The 21,092-nt window shown below is 51.9% G+C and overlaps 1 protein-coding gene across 2 annotated transcripts in view; it reads left to right on the top strand.

The window, feature by feature from the left end:
* WHRN (whirlin) overlaps positions 1-20,383 on the top strand; it is a 99,953-nt gene extending 79,570 nt beyond the window's left edge. For both annotated transcript variants that reach the window (XM_024206063.2, XM_024206062.2), the window contains exons 9-13: positions 9,803-9,874; positions 10,292-10,880; positions 15,634-15,812; positions 17,651-17,773; positions 20,201-20,383. In XM_024206063.2, coding sequence (XP_024061831.1) covers positions 9,803-9,874; positions 10,292-10,880; positions 15,634-15,812; positions 17,651-17,773; positions 20,201-20,383 — 1,146 coding nt within the window. The remainder of the gene's footprint in view (positions 1-9,802; positions 9,875-10,291; positions 10,881-15,633; positions 15,813-17,650; positions 17,774-20,200) is intronic.
* Positions 20,384-21,092: the final 709 nt, after the last annotated feature.

Genomic DNA, 21,092 nt, shown 5'->3' with positions numbered 1-21,092 from the left:
ATTTGGCTACGTTTGGTTATTTGGTCTCTTGGAGATTTTTACGAATGAACCGCAAGGGTAGTTAGATGATTGGCTACCCCTTTTAATCCCCTTCTCCGTGGGGTCCCTGAGAGATTCTGAGCTGAAGGGGGCACAGTGTTAGTACCACGGCCTCCCATATTCCACACACCTTGAGTCCCAAGTGAGGGTCTGGTTGCTATTGTGGTGAATTAAGGAGCAGTCCAACGGATCCTGTGTGTCAAAGCGGACCTGGTGACACCAGCCTTCCTCGCCCCTGGGAAGGGGATGACACCACGCCACGCTTAGCCTCATTCAAGGCGGCAGCACCCGGAGCCTGGCACTCCGGAGATCTAGGCCTTGTTCCTGTCTCTATCACTGTTTTGCTGTGTGACCTTTGCTAGGGAATACACACATCCATGAGGCAGACAATGGTGGTCTTGACTGCTTGCAGTCATTAACTCTCCCCGGGGTGCTTGTAAGACCAGGGACAGGTCCTGGCCAAAGTCTAACTTGGAATCGCCCATTCACTGTTTTAATGAGATCTCTGTTATCTCCTGTGCTAAAATGACATTGATGTGTAGTGTAGCTCAGAGGTGTTAAACTACTGTCAAGCTACACACCAGAAATGGTCGCCTTTCAGCAGAGGGTGAAGTGATCCCTGTTGTATAGCAATATATGTCAGTAAAGTGCAGTGGGACTTGAGAATATAAAATACATCTCCATATAAATAGTTATTTTATTATTACCCTGTGTCCGTGCCTGTGTTGTTAGTATTGCTGGTTGGAAAAACTTTGACAAACTTTGTTTTGTCAAAACTGAAATGTTCTGTGGACACAGTCTGATTTGACGAAGTTCCAACAGAAACCAGGTTTCCACTGGTTTCCTGCCATCTTGCCTCCCCACCTCCCCGACAGTCCGCCTGTGGGCTGCCAGGGAACTGAGAGCCTGGTATCCCCGGAGTGGGTGAGTCAGTGGCAGCCCACCGGGCACACTGCCCCAACGCCGAGACTTTATGCCCTTTCATGGCGAATTTTGAATTTTATTCTAAATCTGAATCAAACCAGATTTCAAATACCAAAATCCTCCTCGAAACAGAAGGACCTTTCTCTGCCCGGCTCCTGTCGTTAGCAATAACTGGAAAAAAGGAGGTGCTCATTTTTAACAGTGAGTTTAATTAACCATTGCAACCGATGGCCAAGGAATGTGGTAGATTCTCCATCACTTGGAGTTTTTACAGCAAGACGGGGTATATTTCTGAAAGATTACACCCTAGTTCCGCTGCAGGTTGGGCTCAGTATAGAAATCAGTGGGTGAAACGCTCTGGCCTGTGCTCTGCAGGGGTCAGACTGGAGGATCACCAAGGCCCCTTCTGCCCTTAGGATCCATGAATAACATACATTAGAGGGAGGAGAAATTGACTGTTGATAGGAGCAGAGCTGTTTCTAAACGCTTGTTTTTCGAAGCTGTGGCATGAGGCTTCAGTGGCCTTTTTAAAGCAAGAGCCAATAAAACATGATCTTAAAATAGAGTGAGCGCCTAAAGGCACATTTTTGCTTAAAAGCCATTACCTTTTACAGCCAGAAGCAATTTCTATTTTGCCCAGAAATATTAGGCGTAAGGGAAATCCAGTCCTCTTTTAGGGCAGCTCATCAAAAAATGGAACGATATTTATATCTCCACGCAGTCGGACAGAAAACAGCCGGGGTCAGCAGCATTGTTGGCAAGGCCTGAGCAAAGAAAGGCCCGGCAGGCTGCCTTGGCATGGCCGGAGACAGGCAGCCCGCCAGCCCTTTCCCTGAAAGGCCCGTTGCCGCAGCAGAACATTTCGGAGGCGTCTCCAGCTGAGATCCAGAACAGGAACAGACCATCGAAATGGAGTAGGGGTGGAATGGGTGTAAAACCACAGGAGTCCTGTAGTCTCCGCCAGAGTAAACCGGCGGGGTGTATCCTCATGGGTAGGGCCCTACCAAATTCACAGTCATGCAAAACACGTCACAGACCGTGAAATCTGGTCTTTTGTGTCATTTTACCCTGTACTATAGAGATTCCACAGGGGAGACCAGCGTTTCTCAAACTGGGGATACCGACTCAAAAGGGAGTTGCGGGGAGGGGGTGTCGCAAAGTGATTGTAGGGGGGTGGCAGTATTGCCACCCTTACTTCTGCGGTGCCGTCAGCACTGCGGTGCCATCAGAGCGGCAGCTGTTAGCCAGGTGCCCAGCTCTGAAGGCAGCACCGCACCAGCGGCAGCACAGAAGTAAGGGTGACAATACCATACCATGCCACCCTTATTTCCGCGCTGCTGCCTTCCGAGCTGGGCAGCCAGAGAGTGGTGACTGCTGGCTGAGGGCCCAGGGCTGAAGGCAGCAGTGCAGAAGGAAGGGTGGCAATACCACACCATGCCCTCCTTTCTTCTGCGCTGCTGCTGGCGGTGGCGCTGCCTTCAGAGGTGGGCTCCCGGCCAGCAGCCACTGCTTTTCAGCAGCCCAGCTCTGAAGGCAGCACCGCCATCCTTACTTCAGGGCAGCTGCTTGTGGCAATACCACAACCCCCCCTACAGTAACCATGCAACTCCCCCCCAGCCCTCTTTTGGGTCAGGACCCCTACAGTTACAACTCCGTGAAATTTCAGATTTAAATAGCTGAAATCTGGTTAGATTGTCAGGCTCAATGGGTAGTGATCAATGGCTCCATGTCTAGTTGGCAGCCGGTATCAAGCGGAGTGCCCCAAGGGTCGGTCCTGGGGCCGGTTTTGTTCAACATCTTCATTAATGATCTGGAGGATGGCGTGGATTGCACCCTCAGCAAGTTTGCAGATGACACTAAACCGGGAGGAGTGGTAGATACGCTGGAGGGTAGGGATAGGATACAGAGGGACCTAGACAAATTAGAGGATTGGGTCAAAAGAAACCTGATGAGGTTCAACAAGGACAAGTGCAGAGTCCTGCACTTAGGACGGAAGAATCCCATGCACTGTTACAGACTAGGGACCGAGTGGCTAGGCAGCAGTTCTGCAGAAAAGGACGTAGGGGTTACAGTGAATGAGAAGCTAGATATGAGTCAACAGTGTGTCCTTGTTGCCAAGAAGGCTAATGGCATTTTGGGCTGTATAAGTAGGGGCATTGCCAGCAGATTGAAGGATGTGATCATTCCCCTCTATTTGGCATTGGTGAGGCCTCATCTGGAGTACTGGGTCCAGTTTGGGCCCCACACTACAAGAAGGATGTGGAAAAACTGGAAAGAGTCCAGCGGAGGGCAACAAAAATGATGAGGGGGCTGGAGAACGTGATTTATGAGGAGAGGCTGAGGGAACTGGAATTGTTTAGCCTGCAGAAGAGAAGAATGAGGGGGGATTTGATAGCTGCTTTCAACTACCTGAAAGGGGGTTCCAAAGAGGATGGATCTAGACTGTTCTCAGTGGTAGCAGATGACAGAACAAGGAGTAATGGTCTCAAGTTGCAGTGGGGGAGGTTTAGGTTGGATATTAGGAAAAACTTTTTCACTAGGAGGGTGGTGAAGCACTGGAATGGTTTACCTAGGGAGGTGGTGGAATCTCCTTCCTTAGAAGTTTTTAAGGTCAGGCTTGACAAAGCCCTGGCTGGGATGATTTAGTTGGGGATTGGTCCTGCTTTGAGCAGGGGGTTGGACTAGATCAGTGGTTCCCAAACTTCAACAACCTGGGAACCCCTTTCACTAAAATGTCAGGTCTCGCGAACCCCCTCCTAAAAATGAATATTTCCAGGGATTTTCTCCTTTACCGAAGTATAAATTATAAAAGCAGTGATCTTGGAAATATAAAATTTGTTGTTATGACATGCTTATTGCACAGTATTTATTATTATTATTTATCATTACAGTATTTTTATTACATTATGAAAACGGCAACACTCTTCCAAGTTATCACTTTTGTAGCTTGTATCAATGTGAATCAGCCTGTTATAAGACAAGGCTCCTATGTTTCATCAAGGAGTATCAGATGTGAAACAACATGAAGGTATTTAAGAAGCCAACTCAAAGAGTTCCTACTACACAAGCATTCAGGTCTTGAGCAGTCCAGGCAAACAACACATGTTACAACAAAGCTTAAACTTGTTCTTCATAATAATTTTAAAAACAATACTAGCTGCCTATTTCATTTTAAAAACAGCAAAAAATATCCACCTCCCTTTCCATTTCTTATAAGGAGTCTTGAAGTTTCAATCTCCTCAGTGTGATAGATCTGCTTGCTTTGATCTGCTTAGCTCTTGGAAGTCCAGCGGCTCCGGGCTGTGCTGCCCAGGGTCCCTAGGGACAGCTCTGTCCGCCATTAGGGAATTTTTTCCCGAGAACCCCCTGTAACATTTTGCGAACCCCCAGGGGTTCACGAACCCCAGTTTGGGAACCACTGGACTAGATGATCTCCTGAGGTCCCTTCCAACCCTGATATTCTATGATTCTAAATCATGAAATGTACAATTTTTAAAATTCTATGGCCGTGACATTGACCAAAATGGACCATTAATTTGGTAGGACCCTGCTTATGGGTTAGCATAAAGATCTGCTGCAGTGTGACCCTTGAGAAATCCTCCCGTTAGGGTGACCAGATGTCCCGATTTTATAGGGACAGTCCCGATATTTGGGGCTTTTTCTTGTATAGCCATGGTGTAAGAACCAGAATAGACTACTGGGAGCGGGAGCTGTCAGGCCGTCCGTATCCACACATGCCTGGCGGGGAGGAGCAGACTTTACTCTCTTGGTAAATACTTTCTCTCTTCATTCCGCCTTCCCTGGAAGCTTTTTTAGCTCAATGGTGTTAAAGGTGGGTCTCGATTCCTGTCTCCTAAGCTTCCCTATTTATAAGGCTCTGGAGCCTTAATATTTCACCCATCCTGCCAGGGGAAGATCTTTTGAGCAGGAACTCAGTGGACTTCACCCTGCAGGACGTCAGGCTTCAAAGGTGCTGGGGGTCTAGCATGTGCATTTTGGAAGCTCTCCAGGCTGCTTGTGTCTGGTGCACTGTTAACGTCCTGGCCCATGTGGCAGCCTGAAAGCTTGGAGCGCTTGTCTCTGGCACATCAGGCAGGCAATTGAAAATCTGGCCAGGGAAGGGTTACAGACCCATCTGCCTACCCCCAACAGCGACATGTGACGGGGACTGGAAATGCCACTGCTTCCTGTGTGGTTATTGACAAGCCCTTTGGTGGGATTAGAGGCTTAGGGGCAGCAGCTGGAGATCATATAAAGGAGGAGATGGTGATATTTAGGCGGCTCTCTCCTTCGAGGGGGTACGGCGCTGGGGTAAGAAGGTGCAGCTCTCTGTGGGTGCTTAGCCCAATTCTATGTTCCCCTCTGTTGGATTGCATGGGTGGAAGGTGGGGGGAGGAGGGGCTGACTGAAGTTCACACTCCCTAAAATTGTCTCATCTTGAAATCACCGTCCCGTCCCCCCTCCATTGACACCCACTGGCCCACCTTAACCCTGCATGCAATCAGCCCTTCCTGAAATTCCTGCCCCACGGCTAGCCTGGCTGGGACTGAGGGTGAATCATCCCCTATCCATTGCTGGGGCTATCTGTCCCCAAAGCCTAATCCCACTGAAACCCGTCCTCCTTGCCAAATAACCCCTGGCCCAATACTGGGCTAGCTGGGAATGAGAACTCCTTGCCCTGAGACAAAGGCTTTCTGCTTTCTAATCCTGCAGGCCTCTCAGACTGAGGGATGGGCTCCCACGCTACCACTTTTCCCATTGCTCTCAAACCATGTCCATTCACACCCTTGTTCTCCCCCGTCCCCTATTCCCTGTCCTAAAGCTGCACAGAGGAAAAGCACTTTCTTCACACGTTTTCCTTGCCGAGGGTGCTTTTCAATGCCTCCTGGGCCTGTTTTGGATGTGAGCCATCTACCGGGTGGAAGGCCTTGGGGCGAGTGCTTTCCAGCAGATGGGGAAATGCACATGCACCACAGATTCAAACTAACCAATTGTTTATCCAACAATAGACAACATTAAACCATTAAACACAGACAGGACCCTGCCCATTCCAGCACAAATGAACCAACAGCCTCATTAGCGCGAGGGAAAGGAAATACGCTGTGTAGCAGCAGCAGCCTCTCTAGATCAGTGGTTTCTGCTGATGTAAACGGCCTGATTGTTGACTTAATTGCGGCAGGCGAGATCAGTCTAACTAGAAGAGGTTTCAGTGGCATTTTGCTAATCCAACAGGAGCTGTATCTTATTCTTTCTACATGCCCCTGCCAGGAGAATAAACTGGTTCCCATGGGAATACAAATGACATTTGATTTGCTTGTTAACTAGCCCCTCTCTGGGCTACACACTTTACCTGGTTGGGGAATTGTCCTTGAGCGTGAGTGTGAATCCTGGTGCAAATGCTGCTCCCTTGTTATGTAGATCCCATTGTGCTTATATGCTGGGCACGTGGATCCTAGCACCAGTGCCCCCTGCGCCCTCCCCCAGTAGACAGATTCCATTGCACTCGTGGCCTGTGGCTAGTGCCCAGGAGTTCTCTGTGCTCAGTGGCTGGGAAGAAGAGGATCCAGTTGACCGGGTTCCCTCCAGACGATAGTGTGTTGGAGAACATGATTGGCTCTTGCCTGGCCTCATGGGATCAAGAGGTGTTATAACCACACTGCAGAGCCACGCGCTCTCCTGGGCGTCAGTTCCACCTCCGGTGGAGCGAGGCTGCAGGGCTTGGATACTGCAGTGCTGGGTGCTGTTGAAACCCAGGAGTTTCACCCCACAGGAGCTCTTTCCACCACTGCCCTCCCTCATGTTTCCTGCGGGAGGAAGCCAATTTAAACCCTGCAAGCAGCAGCTACTGTGCAATTGCAACCCACGCACCTCCTGGGTGTGGTGTTCTGTCCCATTTAGTGGCACCGAGACCACTTAGAGAGAGATTAATGAGCCTGATCTACAGGCTTAGCTAAGGGCCATGTGGCTTTTAGCTCATGCAGTAGAGGCTCATGCATTTAGCTCCGGAGGTCCCAGGTTCGATCCCACCCGCTGACGACTGGGCTCTGTTGGTGTTACACAAGCAGGACTTGCTTTGGGTTGATTCTGGGCTTACCTGCCAGCATTTGGAGTCTGTGCCGTCCCCTAGTACATGTGGGGGTATAGTCCCACTATGCCACTCCACTCTGATGCTGTGGAGGACTTGCCACCATCCACCTGGGCCCTCATCCGGGCTTTACGCTGGCCTAAAACCAGGGTGAATCTGATCGTTGGCCTTTTAACCCAATTCTGTCCCCTCCACACAGACAAAATCAAGGCAGGCTCTGCTACAGGGCCCTAGCACACTACTATGGGCAGGGGGACGCAGCGGCCTGCCTTCTCTCTCCTTCCCTGCCCCCACACGCAGTGAGAATGACACCCCGGCGCCCTGGTGCCCGCATTCATGCTCCCAGCCTATCAGCGCCAGGGGCCACACGTGTTACAATTCACACTCCCAAGCTTGGAGTGCAGTAGAACTCACACGCTCCAGGGCACTTGTGCCTGGATTCACAATCAGGGCCTGCAGAGACTGACAGGGGTAAGTTGTGCCCCTTACCCCTGCTGTGCCAGAGGTAAGTTACCTAGACCATCCCTGACAGGTGCTTTGAAATCCTAGCGAGTGCTTAGTGCCTGGAGTCACACTCCCAGCAGGGAGCTGCTCTAGTCAGCAGGAAAGTGATGGCTCTGGCCTTGGGACAGGGGTCACAGCCCATCTGAGGCAAACTCCACCCCCACCCCCCGGGCTCCCGCTGTGTGTTGGAGTCAGATTGGAGCCCAGGGCCCCTGCCCTCCCCTCTGCTGGCCCAGCTGGGCCTGTGCCAGCCCCATTGGCATGCGGAGTGCTGCCTCAGCCCAGCCGATCTGCACAACCCCTCCGTGCACGGACATGACATTTCCCTGAATTCATTAGCCAGGCGCTCGCAGCTCCGAGCTGCCGTTACCCATCTCCCCCCTGCCCCTGATTGACAGCCCCGCCGTGCCCAGAGACTAACGAACTAATTGAATTCTTTTGCTGATTTCTCAGGCTCTGCTGATGGCGTTGACAAATTCCAGGCTGTATTTTGACATTTGATAATTAATTTTGGCTATAATTATAATGGGGGGGAAAAAAACCCACCCAATGCACCCAACATCTGGCACGCATTTGCATCAGAGACTGTCTGGTCTGATTTCGTGTCAGGGAGGTGTGCGCGCGCGATGGGGGGAGCATCTTGATTTAACCCTTTCATTGCCCCCAAAGAGTGGAAGATCCCCCAAGGAAGTGAAAATATGATTGGCTCAAACCACCAGCTTGGCTCAGCTGAGCAAGGGGAGCGAGCCAAAGGCGCTGGGCTGCCGGAGCACGTGGGCTCCTGAAGAAGCATTTTGCTAGGGGGAAAGCATGGGGAGAAGGAAGTGAAATGGAAGGGAATGTGGAAAGGGAAGCGGGTGATCTCTTTGCAGCGATGCTGCAATTCCTGACAGAAAGTGAGGCCTGGGCCTGGAGAGAGGCCCAGATACAGCGAGGGAGATCCGCACACAGCACCTCGCAGTCACTGCAGACTCAGGGGCAGTCCGGTCTGCGGCTGTGCCCACGGCGGGGGCTGGGCTCTGCACACCCTGAATGCAGACGCATCTCTCCAGCGCTAAGCTGTCCTGGAGCAGGGTTTGCCCTATGCACCAGGACAAGTCACAGGGGCAAGGCACCCACACGAGGCTGCTGTGGGGGCGGCTCCCACCCCAGTGCCGACAAGCCCATAGTCCAAAGAGTAACCGGACCCCCCGACCTGGAGAGTGAGCCTCAAACGCTCAGCGGTAATCTCACACTGTGAGCAGCGAAGTCACAGCCAGTGCACTTTACCAATGCATGCGGGCTCGGCCATGCACCACCCTCGTTGCTGGCCGTGCTTGTACTCCCCAGGTAAGGGACTCCCTGTACCCCCTCCCCAGTCTAGTGCAGCTACGCACCACGACCATCACCTAGTCCTTGGGAGGCCCCATCCCCACCAATCCTTGGAGCAGCACCTCTGAAGACGGCCCAGGCCTGAGCAAAGACAGAGCCCTGAGAGATCCACTTACTTGGAAGGACGCTTCTCCCACCGTGGTGGCTCTGAGCACTTGACGCTACGTAGATCATAGGCCAAATTCTGCTCTTAACTAACAGGAGTGCCTCCTCCACTGAACTCAAGGGGGCTTGCGCCCATGGACCGGCGATCAGTCCTTGCAGACGCTGCACCGGACTGGAGTGTCTCCTCGCTCACAGCGGCGGCGCTCCTGATTCCCAGCGGGGTGGGCGAGCGGAGAAGCCAGCCCTTTGGCTTCAGCAAAGGGCTGCTTTTAAAGGGGATGCTGCCAAGCTAAAAAACGTGGGCTGGATGGTTACATCCCTTGCTCCCCTAAAATTCCCCACTGAAATCAACAGGAGGGTTGGGGACACGCAGATGGCAGCCGCAGGCCTCAGGGGTCCCTTGCATTATTAAAACAAACAAACGTAACAACAGTCCAATGCGTGTCAGCGGGGCTTGAACCCACAAAGCTCCTGCTTGAGCCAAAGGCCTTGCCCGCCTAGTCTGCACGTGGAGCAGAAGCAGTTTCCCATCTGGGTTGCTTTACCCTAGCTGTTCTGCTTGGATCTCCCATGCTGCAGGGGAGACCTTGCCATGAATACAAACCTTTGTCGTTGCAACTGAAAAGCTCCCTTTGCTGCAAACCTTTCTGTCCGTGTGAGGTTTTCCAAGATTCACCCTAACCCCGTGGGCAGCCTCTCGTGCTACGGCCTCTGCTTTGCTTTGTGTTGCTGTACTGTGCAGTGACTGTTTTCCCCCTTCCTTTGTGTGCCTAGAACACCGCAGATGTGGAGGGAAGCGGAGAGGGACTCCAGAGCAGTATTAATGCCCTGCCGGACATCTCCCTGGTAAGATATCTCACCTTCTCTATCCGGTGCTTCCTCAAATGGAAACGGATGCTGACTGAAGGCACCATCTTCTCTAATACTTTCCCCCATCACTAACCTGTGGAACTCACTGCAGCAGGGCACAATTGAAGCAAATAACGTAGCATAATTAGAAAAAAGGACTCGGGGTTTGTGAGTAAGAACTGCATCCACGGTTACTGGAGCTAAAAACAGGACTATTCCTCTATCAATCTTCACACTCCAGGGGATATTCAGATTGCTCCTGAGGTCAGGAAGAAACATCTGAGGCAGGTCACTGGAGGTAACAGGACACCAGGCTCCGGGGGTGATGGGCCAGTTCTCAGGTCTCCAGGAGTGGAAAGGGCCCATCGTCCCACATAGTGGCGTCTAATGGCTTTTTGTTCTGGTTTTTCACAGGACGATGTTTCGTCTTTCCCTGAGGAACCACCCAGCTTTAAGCCCCCATCTCCTTCTCCGGCTCAAGCACTGGACTCCTCCACTGCCCTGCTCCGAAAGACAGCGAAAGACACACCCCAGCGCCCTTCCTCTGAATCCTCCCAGTCAGGCCTCTTCTTCGTGGCCCCTCCCAGCCCCACCCCGCCTCCCAGCCACCCCGATAAGGACACAGCCAGCGTGACTTCCACCTCGGCCTCTGCGTCCACTGTGGATTCTGCCTCGAGCACCGTCTATGCCGCTGTTTCCCCTGCCACTCTCAGCTCCAGGAGGCATCTGGGTGCCCACTTGTCCTTGGTCAACCAGCACCCGATAGGCCCCTTCCCCAGAGTTCAGTCTCCAACCAGACTGAAGAGCCCATCTCCTGAGAGCACCCCAGCCAGTACCCTCCCAGCACCCGCTCCTCGGTCCCCTGCCCATCCCCCGTCGCACCCGGAGCCAGACAAAGGCAGCCCGCAGTCAGCGATCAACCAGCACTTTATCATGGTGGAGGTGCATCGGCCCAACAGCGAGCCGGACGTGAACGAAGTGAGATCCTTGCCCCAAGCCCGAGGTGGGTGGCTCTGCCTGCTGGACTGACCCCAGGGGGCGTTGCCGGGTTAAAGAACCACTGTACAAATTGCCACTCAGGCGACTAACACTGAAGGGGCTTGTTCGCTCTCTGTTCCCCTGTTGCATTGCTCTGTTTGGACAATGAGACTAGTCGGTTTCTTTCACGCTTCTTTACAGCCGCCCTCTAGTCAATTTGCATCTCGGATTCCCCTGATCTCGCACAAGGCCTGGATGTTAGCATTGCAAATGCCACAGGGGGCAGGAATTGACAGTGAATCCTCCTCTAAGGACTTGCAGTGAGGATTGAGGGCCCCAAGGGAAAAAGCAGGGCTATTCTGCCTCACCCAGGCAGCTAGAACAGAGACACCCCACTAGTCCCAAATCTGGGTTAGAAAAGGCTGAGAGTTTTTCTGAGACAAGAGAGAGCTAGAGGGAAGGGCAGGGAGAAACCCTTGAGAATAGCCAGTAGATGGGGGAGTTTGAGGACTGAGTCTTATATCTGTAAATACAGCCTTGCTTGAGATACTCAAAGGCATTTAGGTTCCTCACTACCATCTGGGCCTTTGTTATGAAGGGTTTGTCTGCACGGGAAAATTGACTGGAATAAGAATGTCCAAGGGGGAGCTACTCCAGAATAGCTACTTCACTTTAAATTCATGCCCTACCTTATTCTGGAATAACTTCCTCATGTAAGCAAGCCCTTTACTTAAACCGCAGGAAGGAGGTAAATTGGAGCAATGCCCAACATGGGCCTGCGGTGGTAGAAGCAATGTTGCCAACTCTCGCGATTTTATTGCAAGCCCCAGCTGCTGGAGTAATGTGAGAATATCAGATTTACCTAGTTCTCCTAATTGTGAATCAAAGTTTGAAATCACCTTTAATAATAATAATTAATATGATACAATACCTAGCTCTTCTATAACTAGGTGTTGTATCATTATAATTATTAAATTTTAGGATCAAAAACCAAGAGGGGAAATCAGAAGAGTCCCATGTTATTGTTTTAATCCCATGATTTTTAAGCTGATTTCAGAGTGCTTGGCATTGGCAATGCTGTCAGAGCGGGATGAGGGGCTTGGCACTCCTTACAGCACCCTGCCTCCCTACCACCTTGTGCTCAGCGAACTTTTGTAAGCTTCCCCTAGCTTTCCAGTGCAATTTTACCTGACCTTTACTTAAAGACCAAGCTCCGCTAGGCAGCTGATTGCCTCTGGTCTCCTGGGCAAGTCTTGCTGCGTTTGGTAATAAAATCCGTTTCTGATGGAATTCTAAAAGAAAAGAGGAATAACCCCGGGACTTTTTCCATTAGTGTCTGGGTTGAGAAAAGCTTGCTTGGTAAAAAGTTAAATTTGGAGGCCAGATTTAACCAGGCATTGGTCCTTTAAACGTGTGTTTGGGGCGGCGGAGGGGGGCAAGAGAAGTGCAAAGGGGACATCAAGGGAAAGTTACCCAAAAGGAAACACAGGAGGTCCCAGAGGAGTGAGTTGCCATGTGACACCCCTAGAGTTGCTCTCACGCTCGAGTCAATTGATCTTCTACCTCATCGGCCCTCTGCCCCGTCCTTTGTGGCTGGCTGAGGTGTCCCCGGGCCAGAATCCAGCTCCGGCGTGACCAAGACTCCAGGACTGGATTTCTCTGGCACTTGTGAAGTCAGAAGCCCCGATTCTCATTGTCACTAGGGCCTGTTTACGCTGTCAGTGACTCGCTTTACCTCCCGGAGCCCTGTAAAGGGGTCTTTGTGTAAATGAGAATCAGCCCCAAAGTTTGTCCTACTGTGTGACAGGCAGAGGCCTCCTGGTGATTCACTCAAAATACAGTTGGGGGAAACACCCGAACTGGCTTTCTGTGCCCACCTGGAATGGACTCTGGCCCGAGCCCCTGGGAACCCCAAAGGGCAATTTTCTATCTTTCTCCTGGCACCAGGCTCTGGAAACACTCCATGCAGGTGGCTTTGCTGCCCTCTAGTGATACCATCTACACATTGCAGATGTCACTGCTGGTGGGCGATGGATAACATGATTTTCTGTTCCGTTCTGTTCTGTATAGGATGCTCTGCCTGGCCACCACCATAGCATTGCTAACGGGTTCGTAGGGCCAGGTACAGCTCTGGATACAGCCCGTCATCCTCCTCCTCTTCCTCCCAGTCACGGTTTGAGTCCCCACCTGCAATCCCATTAAGAATGTTTGTTCAGATTTATTATTACTGATTATTATCCTTCCAGGAGTAGCAGAGGCATTAGCTGAGGTCAGGGTTCCATTGCGCTAGGTGCTGTACACAGATATAATAGGAGACCGGCCATGTCCTGAAGAGCTAACACTCTAAATACAGACAGACCCAGGATGGAAAAGGAAAGGGGGTGGAATGACTTGCCCGCAGTTACTCAGCTGGGCAGTGGCAGATCCAGGGCTAGAAGCCAGTTCTCCTGAGTCCTAGTTCAGTGCCTTATCCACCAGCGCATGCTGCCTTGCTAGCTGTCCTCACACGCTCGGTGGCTTGGTTGGTAAGAAACTGACTTTTCATTGCCGAGACCCATTTCAAGTCCAGTTTGAGCTCTTGTTACATACATTCAGCCTGGACACTGACCTCGGTTCCCTGTTGCTGAGCCTGTGGGTGGAGGCACCTCCGCGAGCCTTCTGCTGATAGACATCAGCCCAATCTCCTGCACAAACAGGCGCGGACACACAGACTCTCTCCCGGTTCCCGGCACTCCCCTAGATTGCCTCCCAACCACGGTCAAGGATAGCCTGACTGAGCACTGCATTCTGCACGTCACAAACCTCTCCCACCTCACCTTCCCGCCCCTCGCGTCTGTAACGTCCTGGGACAGCCCTAACCAGGGGCAAAGAAGAGAACTCATCTCAGGTTCTACATGGGCCCAATGCCGGATAGGGCTTTGGGAGCTCAGTTAGTCCGTGGAGGGACCCAAGCAGAGTAGAGCTGAGCAATGAAGCTCATAGTCATTTACCTCAGTATCTTAGTACGTAATCATGTCAAGAAGCCCCCCCGTATCCTGGGGTCATTTCCCTCCAACAAATGTCCTGAAGACCTGGTAGAACCCCTCTACTTCGCAATGTCTCGGGGGCAGAACTACGCACTCTCTGAAGGTGTGTGTGGAGTAGACCATGGATGATGTCCATCCAGAACTGTGGACAGCCATGCCGGCACTTTGATTGGGTCTGAGTGCTTAACCTCTGCAGATGGGATTGAAGGTTCACAGTGGCAGAGAAGCGTTGCTGCGTGCAGGGGCCGCGGGGAGACAAGCCTGCACTGTCTGGAGGAATGGGCTGTGGGTGAAATTCTCCTCTGCAATGGGTTACCATGTAGCCTCTATGCCACATGGGACCTCGTCTGAGGGTTTAAGTGACATGTAGGTCTTTTGCTGGCCATCTGCATAGGGGTGAATTTCACCTAGACCAGGGGTCGGCAACCTTTCAGAAGTGGTGTGCCGAGTCTTCATTTATTCACTCTCATTTAAGGTTTCGCGTGCCAGTCATACATTTTAACATTTTTAGAAGGGCTCTTTCTATAAGTCTATAATATAGAACTAAACTATTGTTGTATGTAAAGTAAATAGGTTTTTAAAATGTTTAAGAAACTTCATTTAAAATTAAATTAAAATGCAGAGCCACCCGGACTGGTGGCCAGGACCCGGGCAGTGTGAGTGCCACTGAAAATCAGCTCACGTGCCACCTTCGGCACGCGTGCCATAGGTTGCCTACCCCTGACCTAGACTGTCCTAATAGGTCTTTTCCATTGCTGAGTTCTGTGATTAACCATTTGATTGCTGCACAGAATGCGGCAGGGACTTCAGGTGAAAATATCTGCATTCAGCCGGGGACAGGAACCCTGCCCCAGGGTAATGTCAAGGGGGACATCAAAGGCTGCCCAGAGCAGCAGCAAAGAGGTTGGGCCCGCTGCTCAGCCTTTGCAGCGCATGGGAAATGCGGTTTCCCTCGTTAATGGTGCATCTATAAAAACTGGCGATTTACACCCAATTTGCAGGTGTAGTTTTTTATAATTGATTGCTGGTTAATAAATCTCATGCAAATGTATGCAAATGAAGATCTTAAATCAGCTTGCCTGAGGCGCGATGCAAGCTGTTCGGCAGCTCGCTGTGTTTCTTGATGTGCGTAAGGCAGATAAGCTCAGCTCTGCAAAACTGGGGGGCTCCATTTCTCTGGGGCTTGGGGGCCTGCTTTCTACCCACTGAGTGCAGAACCCCCGACGTTGTGCTTGGTGATTCATTTTCAAACAAGCCCCAAAGGAAATTCTGACTGTGTCAAATCTCACTGGAAACTTCACTGAAAACCTATGAAATTGCAAACTGAATGTGGATTTACTACAACCCCCATGAATTAGCCCCAGTTTGCTTGAATCTGGACCCATCTTTTTTCCAGAGACGGAGGAGGAGACCCTTTGGCTCAACGTGTGTTGGCTTTCAAGTTTGATTCAGTGTAGACACTGCTTGGGCTGCCAGGAGGGCGCTGCCGTCGGCGTAGGTAATCCACCTACCCAAGAGGCGGCAGCTAAGGCAAAGGAAGAATTCTTTCATTGACCGAGTGCTGCGTACACTGGGGGTTAGGTCGGCTTAACTACGTCTCTCAGGGGGGTGGATCTTTCACACCTCTGAGCGACACAGCTATGCCAGTGTAAGTTCCCGTGGACCAGCCCAAGCCTGTGGTATTCATGTGAAGTCTCCCTCCGTGCTGCTCATTCCCTCCTGCTAACAGCCCTGGTCCCGCTCTTCCCCCAGCCTCCACGCTCTCCCAGCTGTCGGACAGCGGGCAGACCCTCAGCGAGGACAGCGGGGTGGACATCGGCGAAGTGGAGCTGAGCGGCAGGGACAAGAACCGGCAGCAGATCCCTGGGAAAAGCCGAAGCCCCAAGGAGGCACCGAGAAGTGATGGGCCAGCAGAGGCAGCCTCCAAACCGGTGAGGCACCCAGCAGGGCCAGCTCAGGCAGTGGGACTCACCTGTAGTTGTTGCTGGGCAAAGAGACAGGCTGCGTATAAAGGTACCGCACGTCTCATCCCTGCTTGGGGAGGCGGGACTAGAACCTGGGGCCCTTCATGCTCTGGGTCTACATGGCAGTCAGAGGTGTGACGGCAGCCCGCGCAGACAGGCCTGAGCCAGCTTTGATCTAGCAAGGTCAGATAACAAAGCAGCAGCAACACGAGCCCAAGCAGAGCGTCCCCAGGGTCCCAGGCGGGCTTGTAAAGTCCATGCTGCTGCCACTTCGCTGCTCAGGTACGTCTACACATGCGGCCGTCACACTCCTGATTGCAGTGGAGACATCGTACCCATAAGCATGCAGCCCTTTGCCCTGGAGATGATGGAGCTGCTAGCATTAGCTGACCCAGCCACTGGTTCTTCACTCAGAGGCTACGTCCGCCCTGCACACAGCTGGCAGTGGCTTTAGCGTATGTGTAGCTACATGCCACAGGGAAAAGCAGGCTGCGTCCACACTGTGGTGTGTGGCTACATGTGACAGGGAAAGGCTGAGGCAGCAGGACGCTCCATTGTAAGCAAGACACGAGAAATGATTCTTCCGCTCTACTCCGCGCTGATTAGGCCTCAACTGGAGTATTGTGTCCAGTTCTGGGTGCCACATTTCAGGAAGGATGTGGACAAATTGGAGAGAGTCCAGAGAAGAGCAACAAAAATGATTAAAGGTCTAGAAAACATGACCTATGAGGGAAGATTGAAAAAATTGGGTTTGTTTAGTCTGGAAAAGAGAAGACGGAGAGGGGACATGCTAACAGTTTTCAAGTATGTCAAAGGTTGTGACAAGGAGAAGGGAGAAAAATTGTTCTTCGTAACTTCTGAGGATGGGACAAGAAGCAAGGGCTTAAATTGCAGCAAGGGTGGTTTAGGTTGGACATTTGGAAAAACTTCCTAACTATCAGGGTGGTTAAGCACTGGAATAAATTGCCCAGGGAGATTGTGGAATCTCCATCATTGGAGATTTTTAAGAGCAGGTTGGACAAACACCTGTCAGGGATGGTCTAGATAATACTTAAGTCCTGCCTTGAGTGCAGGGGACTGGACTAGATGACCTCTCGAGGTCCCTTCCAGTCCTATGATTCTATGGTTCTATGATTGCTAAAAATAGCAGTGAGGAGGCGCTGTTGGGCGTTTAGAGGGCCATGCAGGGTATATAGCCTGGGGATTGTGGCATGTCTGGACTCTGTTTGCTTTAACCACGCCCCACCATCTAGTCTGCTATTTATCCCCGTGCTGGGGGCGTGCAGCGTCCGTACTCTCCACGCCACCATAGGGAGTGTGCAGTGTAGACGGGCCCATACACACAACAGCAGGCGGGGATGGGCCGGAGCTTGTAGTACTGAGGTGCTGGCCGCCCAGCTGCCATGCACGGCGAGCCTCAGGGCCAACGGCCTTTTGGAGACCATCCTGCTGCGGCCGCCCCCAGGATGCTGCGATGCCCCACTTCAGCGGCGAAGCCGAGGATGGCGGATCTCTGCAGCCTAGAGTCTCATTCGCATCAGCCAATCAGCTCATTCCGCTGCTCTTCCCACCAAGTCACTGAACAGGCTGCAGGGCCGTGGCCAGAGGGATCGCAAGCGCCACGTTCCTCCGTCGTTGAAAATGGCCCCATACAAGCACAGCTAGGCAGGCTGGAAAGGGTTAACCTGCTTGGCATAGGGTCCCCAGACCAAGGTCTGGTCTCTCTGGGGGCGGGGCAGGATGGCCTGGAGAGAAGGCTCCCCACCCAGCCCTCCTCAGTCGCGTTGCTGTCTCTCCCTCCACAGCCTGGCCTTCTGGAGCCCACATCATGTCTGATTCGAGTGGCGAAGAGCGCGCCGACCCTGGGGATCGCCATCGAGGGCGGCGCCAACACCCGGCAGCCTCTGCCCCGGATAGTCACCATACAGGTACGGTGTGCTGGGAACGGGAGTAGTCCGATGCAGATGCTCCTGCGTGGCTCTGAGCTCTGAAAGGTCTTGTGAGATTTTCACACCTGGGTTCTTCTAACAGGGACACTCCCAGAATCCAGCCTCCCTCCTGTCTTCTACACCTGCTGGGCTTATTGTTCCCCTCACCAGCAGATGGCGACAGAATGCTGGCTGATGATTACGTCGTCCCTCTCATATCAGGGTGGGGCTACTGTTCAGCTCTTCCCGTCTCCAGCAGAGGGCGAGCATGTTCTCAGGGAGAGGAGAGTATAAAAGTCAGCTAGGTCCAGGAGAGGAGGCTCATCTTGCATTTCCCCTAGGGGATGAGATTGTAACTTGGGGCTTGTCTACAGACACTTAGTCCATGGCACGCTGGGGTGTGAAGCTACCCCACACTAGCATGCTGAGCACTAAGTGTCCACCTGGACCCTGCTGCGCACTAACCGTTCCTTGGTGCACTTTGACCTACTCCAGTGTCCAAGTGAGATAGATCAAAGCGCACTAAGGAACTGTTAGTGTGCGGTAGCAGGTCCACGTGGACACTTAGTGTGCAGCAGGCTAATGCAGGGTAGACTCACACCCCAGCCTGTCTTGGACTAAGTGTCCATGAGCAGTGGTTCTCAACTAGGGGTACGCGTCAGAGCTCTTCCAGGGGGTACATCAACTCATCTAGAGATTTGCCTAGTTTTACAACAGGCTACATAAAAAGCACTAGCAAAGTCAGGGCAAACTAAAATTTCATACAGACACGGACTTGTTTATACTGCTCGATATACTATACACTGAAATGTAAGTACAGTATTTATATGCCAATTGATTTATTTTATAATTATCTGGTAAAAATGAGAAAGTCAGCAATTTATCAGTAATGGCGTGTTGTGACACTTTTGTATTTTTATGTCTCATTTTGTAAGCAAGCAGTTTTTAAGTGAGGTGAAACTTGGGGGTACACAAGACAAATCAGACACCTGAAAGGGGGACCGTAGTCTGGGAAGGTTGAGAGCCACTGATGAAGACAAGTCATTGAGCTGGTTGAATAACGGGTTTTTCAGTTCATTGGCAATTCCTACAAATTGAAACACAAGATTGTTTTGGTTCGAACTGAAAATGAAAACTTGTTGAAATTTTCAGTAAATTGAAATGTTTAAAAAAATGAGTTTAGTGTCCAACTAAACATTTGGGGCATTTTTAAACATTTCAAAAAGAAAATGAAAGGCGTTTTGAAACGAAAAGTCATTTCAAACCGACAAATTGAAACATTGCGTTTTGAGAAGGTCAGAATGGACGGGAAACCAACGTGACTTTGTGAAATGTACCGAATCTGCATGTGTCACTGAAAAACAAGCTTGAGAGGAAAAAGTTTGCCCTTCTCTGATTGTAACTCTGCAACCCTGCCCCCTTGTGCTCAAAAAATGAAGCAGCAGATTTGCAAAGAGCTCCAAACCATCACTTCAGCTGCTGGGGTGGCCGTAATACTCATTTAAGTGATGGCTTTCCAGCAATGCCGGCAAAGCTGTGCCCTTCGTGGCTGGGTGTTTGGTATCCGCTATTCATGCACCTCCAGTAAAGCTGGTTCACTGAGGGAGCAGCGTTGATACTATACGAGCAGCCAGGCACCACAATGTGCAAAAAGCAAAGCAAACAGTTCAGGCGACCACCACAGGCTGAGAACTACTTGTCCAGACTAATCAGTGAGTCCAGCTAAATAACAGTATATTGCACGTAACAAATACTAACGCAAATGCAGCAATCGGAGGGAGCTGGCAAACCAAAGACCGCACAATGCTATTGGACTAGCTCTGTTATCATTCATTCATTCATATCACAGTAACGCCAAAAGAGGCCACCAGAGATCAGAGCCCCACTGCACCGGGCGTTGTACAAACACACAGCGAGAGACAGTCCCAGCTCAAAGAACTTACAGAATGAATAGACACAGGGAGGGAGATGACAGAGAGGTGAAGGGATTTGCTGCAGGCCAGAGCTGGGATTAGACCCTGGGTTTCCTGTGTCCTACTCCGATGTCCCAACATCCTGGGCACTTTCTTTAAAACTAAGGCTAACCCAGGTCCACTGGCCAGATCACAACCCAGGGAATTACATTCTGCCTCTTTAAAGGTCTCTATTTTTTGACTGGATACAGTATTCTTCACTCTTTGTCCTAAACTGTTGTGTAATGTTGCATGGAGCTGTTAAGCAGCCGTTGTGCCCCAGAGGTGGCTGCATTTCAGAGTGAGCTAAGGCCTAGCTCCTCAAAGGTATTTAGGTGCCTGAGTTGAAATCAGTGGGAGTTAGGCACTTAAATACCATTCAGGATCTGGGCCTAAGCGACCCCTGAAGCATTTGGGGATAAAGGCTGCTATATACGTGAGCACTTTCCTCTCGTCTGTTCCTGCCCTGCTACAGCGAGGAGGATCTGCCCACAACTGCGGGAAGCTGAAGGTGGGGCACGTGCTCCTGGAGGTGAACGGCACGACGCTGCGGGGAAAGGAGCACCGGGAAGCCGCGCGTGTCATCGCCGAGGCCTTTAAAACAAAAGAGAAGGATCACATCGATTTCCTGGTCACCGAGTTCAACGTCGCACTTTAGGGGGCTCAGCAGCCCCCGAGCCAAACAGACAGAAGAGCGAGGGAGCTGGATTGGACGGGGCTTCGGGCGGATCGGCACGCGGGTTAACACGTGCACCCACACGCCCCAGCACAGAAGCCACCCGCCATGGCAGAGCTGGCACTGTCCCCTGTCCAGCGTATGCCCGCTCACACACACACACAAACACACGTTCCAGGCACAGAACATGGGCGGCCAGCCCCGGGCTGCCCCAGGCATGTGCTTCGCGGGGCTCTGCTTCTGGGGCTGACAGCAGTGGTGCCGGCGATGGGCCCCAGGGCTGAGAAGGACTGCGGGAGAGTGTGGGGGCAAAGGGAGGGAGGGGCGAGGAAGCAACGGAGAGTGTGGGAGAGAGGAGAATCCTGACTCCGGCTGATCCCCGCATCTCCTGCCTGGGCATTTACTCTGGGCACTGCCCTGCCTCTGTCTCTCTTCAGTGGTTCAGATTCATTTCCCAGTTTAAGCCATATTCCAGATGGTCTTTCCCTGCACCTCCTCCTCGATGTGGGGGTAGGGAAGCCAGCCACATCCTTGAGAGCTCACCCCTCACCCTGCCCCTTCCCCCACCGCCCCACCAGCATCTCTCTCCCCTCTGTTATTCTGCCTTCCTCCGCACAGAGAATCCCTCCATGCCTGGGAGATCGGATGGGGTCAAGGGGTGCGGGCCATAGGTGCAGGGTGCCCTGCCGTG

The sequence above is a fragment of the Terrapene carolina genome, unplaced genomic scaffold (genome assembly GCF_002925995.2).
Source record: "Terrapene carolina triunguis isolate 2854851 unplaced genomic scaffold, T_m_triunguis-2.0 Scaffold238, whole genome shotgun sequence".
NCBI lineage: Eukaryota > Metazoa > Chordata > Testudines > Emydidae > Terrapene > Terrapene triunguis.
The sequence above is the reverse complement of the archived record's forward strand: the minus strand, read 5'-3'. Positions and strand labels throughout refer to the sequence as shown.